The sequence below is a fragment of the Rhinoraja longicauda genome, chromosome 31 (genome assembly GCF_053455715.1).
Source record: "Rhinoraja longicauda isolate Sanriku21f chromosome 31, sRhiLon1.1, whole genome shotgun sequence".
Lineage (NCBI taxonomy): Eukaryota > Metazoa > Chordata > Chondrichthyes > Rajiformes > Arhynchobatidae > Rhinoraja > Rhinoraja longicauda.
In genome coordinates, this window is record NC_135983.1 from 13,622,465 (window position 1) to 13,627,774 (window position 5,310).

Genomic DNA, 5,310 nt, shown 5'->3' on the forward strand with positions numbered 1-5,310 from the left:
CACACACAGGGCGAGGCGCGCCCCCCCACCTCCTCCCCCCCAGTCACGGCCCCGCTCCCCACACCAGACGCCGACACCGTCACCCTGGTTTACATGGTTTATTGATACATCGTCGCCCCTGTTGCGGCCGGGGAAGCGGGCCCCGCCCTCCGGCCCGTTGCCCTCCGCGGCCAGGTGAGGCGAGGCGGGGCGCCGCGCTTCTCCGGCCGCTGCCAGCCCGGCCCCGGCCCCCGCCCCCCCGGTGAGTGAGGTAGATAACCGGAGCCGACAGGCGGCCCGGCCCGGCTCGGCCCAGCCCGTAAACGGGCAGTCCTGCAGTGTCAGCGGCCGGGCCCGTGTGCGTGAGTCGGCCCCGGGGCCCCGCGCTCCAAGTCCCGGCCTCAGCGGCCGCCGCCCGCCCCGTACTTGGCCTTGGTGATGAGGTAGAGCACGATGTCCTGGTGGCCGCCGAAGGCCGCGATGTGCAGCGCGCTCCAGCCGTCGCGGTTGGCCAGGCGGATGTCGGCGCCGAACTTGACGAGCAGCTTGACCAGCTCCAGGTTGCCGGCGATCACCGACTGGTGCAGCGCCGTCTGCCCCTCGGGCCCGAACGAGTTGACGTTGAAGTGGCAGTCGGTCATGTTCTGCAGCAGCGACTGCAGCTCCCGCGTGTTTCCGCGCCGCACCGCCTCCTGGAACATGCGCTGCGGCGCCGCCGCCGCCGGCGACACCTCGGTCTGGCTCATGGCTCCGGCCTCCCGCTCTCCACCCGGCGATGGCACCGGGCGCGGGGGCCGGGCGGCTCGCTCGATGCTAGAGGCCCGCGGCTGGGTTGCCCTCACTCGGCCGCTCGACCTCCGCCCCACCGCTGCTTTAACAACTGTCACCGCCGCTGCCGCTCCTCCTTTGTCCGCTCGTTGGCTGTCGCTGTCAACCGCCGTGGCGAGCGGCCGTCCGCGGCCCTGCTGTCCACCTCATGTCACAGCACAGCCCAGCGTTGTGTCGCCCCTGTGCCGTCCTCTCCCGCTCTGCTCTCGTCGCCGCTCCGCTCCCTAGTGAGAGGGCGCCGCGCGCGCCGCCGCTTTTCACCGCCCCGCGCGCATCACCATGACAATGGAACGCCGGGCCGCTCGCTCTCGCCCGGCGCCGGCCAATGGGTGCCCGCCTCCCCTCCCCCACCCCCACCGCCCATTGGCCGCCGCCCACGTGGCCCCGCGGCCCCCTGATTGCAGCTCGGTGACAGGGGGCGGGGCCTACGGCGATTCATTAACATCCCAGAGCGTGGGAACAAGGAGAGAAGATCTTCCCAGAGAGAAAGCAGAGATATTCACAGTGATACTCAAACACACGCATACACACACACACAGTCAGAGACACAGACACACACACACACACAGTCAGAGACACAGACACACACACACAGACACACACAAAGTCACACACACACACACACAGTCAGAGACAGAGACACACACACACACACACAGTCAGAGACACAGAGACACAGACACACACACACACACACACAAAGTCACAGACACACACACACACAAACACACAGAGACACACACAGAAACAGAGACACACACACACAAACAGAGACACACACACAGACACACACACACACAGTCAGAGACACACACACACACACACACAGAGACACACACAGAAACAGAGAGACACACACACAAACAGAGACACACACACAGACACACACACACACAGTCAGAGACACACACACACACACACACACACACACAGACACACACACAGAAACAGAGACACGCACAGTCAGAGACACAGACACACACACAGTCAGAGACACACACACAGACACACACAGTCAGTGACACAGACATACACACACAGGCAGAGACACACACACACACACACGCAGACAGATACACAGAGACACACACACGCACAGAGACACACGTACACACACACGCATACACACACACACACATTCACAGACACAGAGACACACACAGAGACACACACAGAGACACACATGGACACACACAGACACACGCACACACATACACACGCACACAGACAGACACACATACACGCACACACACACACGTACATACACGCAGACACACACACACGAAGTCACAAACACACGCAGACACACACACATACACAAGCAGACACACACACATACACAAGCAGACAGACACACACATGCACACACACGCAGACACATACACACGAAGTCACACACACACGCAGACACACACACACAGACACAAGCAGACAGACATGCACACACAGACGCACACACACATACATACACCCGCACACACATATACACACACACACACACACACACACACACACACACACACACACACAGTTATATGCAGATGCTCGCGTTCAGAGGTAACCCAGAATCTGTGAGAAACGGTGAAAACAAGCCGAAATCCTGGCACAGCCACAACGACATTCAAAAAAGCGATGCCCTCAGACATATTCAGACACGCACGGAGCCCTGGGCTGCAGGGCTAACAAACACTGCTCACAGGTAAACAGATATTGAGATTCCCAACAACTTAAGATATACTCAGATGTCCACAAGAGATAATAAAACGATCACGGAAATATTAAGATGCAGAGTTATCAGAATGCTGATCGTGGTATTCGCAGACGCACACAGAGACGGTTATTCAGACATATCGATCGACGGTGAATTTTCAGATTTTGGGTCGCAAAGGTGCAGAGATATTGATATAGGGGAGGGTGGTGATTCTACGCGGTCTATCTGGATTTCAGAATGACTTTCTAACATGGTTCTGCATGGCAGGTTTACAAATGATAAAGACCAAAGGTTATATTTGCTGGTGTTTATGGTTTCTCAGTGTAGCAGGCAATAACAAATTCTTATAGATGATGTAAAATTTGGCCAGAGTGACAGGAGGAAAGACTTGGGTTGCAGAAGATACACATGTTCTGGTCAGCTGGGGTAATGTCGCAAAGGGATCTCAGTCTGAAGAAGAGAGAAGTAATGAAGATTAGGGGGAGTGGAACAAGATAAGGGATTGTACAGCTGATGGGACGATGCCGAGTAGTGTTGGAGCAGTGACCTCGGAGTAGGACATCTTTCCTTAAAGGTAGCAGGATAATTAATGGAAGGAAAGTGGTTTTGTTAGAAGTGTACACACGCTAGCGAGGCCGCAGCTTGAGAATTGCTTCACCACGCTGCAGAAACAATGCAATCGCACAGGGGAGGTGGTGCAGAGATTTACAAGGATGTTGCCACGACCGGAAAGTAAGCTGTGAAGAGAGACTGGACCCGGCAGGGGTTCTTTTCACTGGAACAAAGGAGGTCGAACTGGGGAATTTAACTGAAATGCGTAAAATTCTGAGGGCTGCAGATAAACGTGTTTAACTCCTCAACAGAGCAGCTCAAAGTTACAGAGGTTGCAGAGTTACAAGTTGCTTGATGCGTTACAGTGGAAATTAGAGGAGGAAAAAAAATCACCCAGAGGATGTGGGGACTGCGGGTGATAGATATTGGAGGCAGAAATACTTCTCACGTTGACGCAGTGCTGGGACATGTGCTGGAAGGGCTACAAACAGTGGGGCCAACACACACAGGCCTCACGGGGGTGGTTTGACCGGGAACGCTCTCCCCAATGACGAGGGTACGATGTGCGAAATAACGTTCTGTGATTCAGATATTGCGGAGTTTCAGGTACATTTCGTTTCAGAGATCTCTGGGTACCCTGAGGAGGTTGACATAATCACAGATATATTAATATTCAGATTTACATAAATTCAGGAGTATTATATGTCACATTAAGACACAATATTCTCAAATAAGCGGAGTTTATCAGACAGGTGATAAACTCGGAAATAGAGAGATACTCTGATATTTAGATTCACGCTGACACCTTGAATCCTGTCCACCCTTTCCTGAGCTTCTTATGAAGTGGTGATTGGAACTGTGCACAATGCACTCGCTGTGACCTAAGGTGTGGTTGGTGCTGTTTGGAGCATGACTTTTACATTCCACGTGTTGGCCAAGAAAACCATGTGTCCCCTGTATTTACTAGTTACTTTATGTCTGTCACCACCTTCAGCGATCTTGGACATTTAGCCATTGAGTTAGCGGCACAGAAAAAGACCCTCCAGCCCAATTAGACCACACCGACCGTCAAGCACCTGTTTACACCCCCCCCCCCCCCCCCCCCCTACTCTAGCCCAATTTTATTTTCTCCACGTTGCCATCAGATGCACCCTCCCCCCAGATTCCACCTCTCACCTACATACCAGAGTTAGCTTACAGCAGCCATTAACCAACCAACCGGTATGTTTTGTGGAGGTGGCAAGAAACTGTAGGGAGAATGCGCAAACTCCAAACAGACAGCACCAGGGGCCAGGATCGAACCCGGGTCACTAGAGCTGTAAGGCTGAGCCACACGAGAGAGTCATAGCTTCTTGCAGCACAGAAACAGGTCCTTTGCCGCGCCATTAGATGCTGACCATCAATTACCCATGTGGACTGATCTATCTATCTGCCAGTATTTAGTCCACAACGTTCTATGCCTTGGTGATTCGAATGCTTGTCTCAAAACTTCATAAATGTTGTGTCTCTATCTCCACCAACCTCCCAGGCAGTGTTTTCCAGATTCCTAACACCCTCTGGGTGAAAAAGGTCTCTCTTAGATCATCCCTAAACCATTTACCCCAAATCTGTACACTCTAATTTTAGATACCACCACAATGGGGACAAGTCTCCTACTATTTACCCTATCCATGGCCTCATATGTTGAACAATTCTCTCAGGTGTCCTCCTCAGCCTTCTTTGCTCCAAGGAAATAAACCCAGCCTATCCTGCTCCTCATAACTCCATCCCAGGCAACACCTCAGTGAATCTCCTGTTCACCCTTTCCATTACAATCAAATCCCAATTATTAATTTATTGTATGATTGATTATTGTACATTTATTTATTGTGTGAACAGGTCTGTAAAGTCACAGCAAGTTAAAAAAAAATCATTGTTCTATTGCCAGTGCATTTGACAATTAAACACTCTTGACATCCTTCCTACAGAATGGTTCCCAGTACTGTGTACAGTGCTCCAGCTGTGGTTAAACCGCTGTTTTATAATTGTGTACCATAACCTCCCTGTTCTTACACTCTCTGCCCTAGCTAATAAAAGCAAGTAACTTGAATGTCTTCTTCACCACCCTACCGCTTGGGTTTTCTACAGGTGCTCCAGTTTCCTCCCACTCTCCAAAGGCATCCAGGTTTGTAGGTTAATTTGCTTAGGTAAAAATAGTAATATGTAATATATAAATAGTAATAGTAATATGTCCCTAGTGT

At 52.2% G+C, this 5,310-nt stretch overlaps 1 protein-coding gene across 1 annotated transcript; it reads right to left on the minus strand.

Moving 5' to 3' along the window:
- Positions 1-54: 54 nt before the first annotated feature.
- nrarpa (NOTCH regulated ankyrin repeat protein a) lies at positions 55-1,050 on the minus strand. Its single transcript, XM_078426145.1, has one exon. The coding sequence runs from the start codon at positions 723-725 to the stop codon at positions 381-383; it is 345 nt and encodes a 114-aa protein (XP_078282271.1). The 5' UTR covers positions 726-1,050; the 3' UTR covers positions 55-380.
- Positions 1,051-5,310: the final 4,260 nt, after the last annotated feature.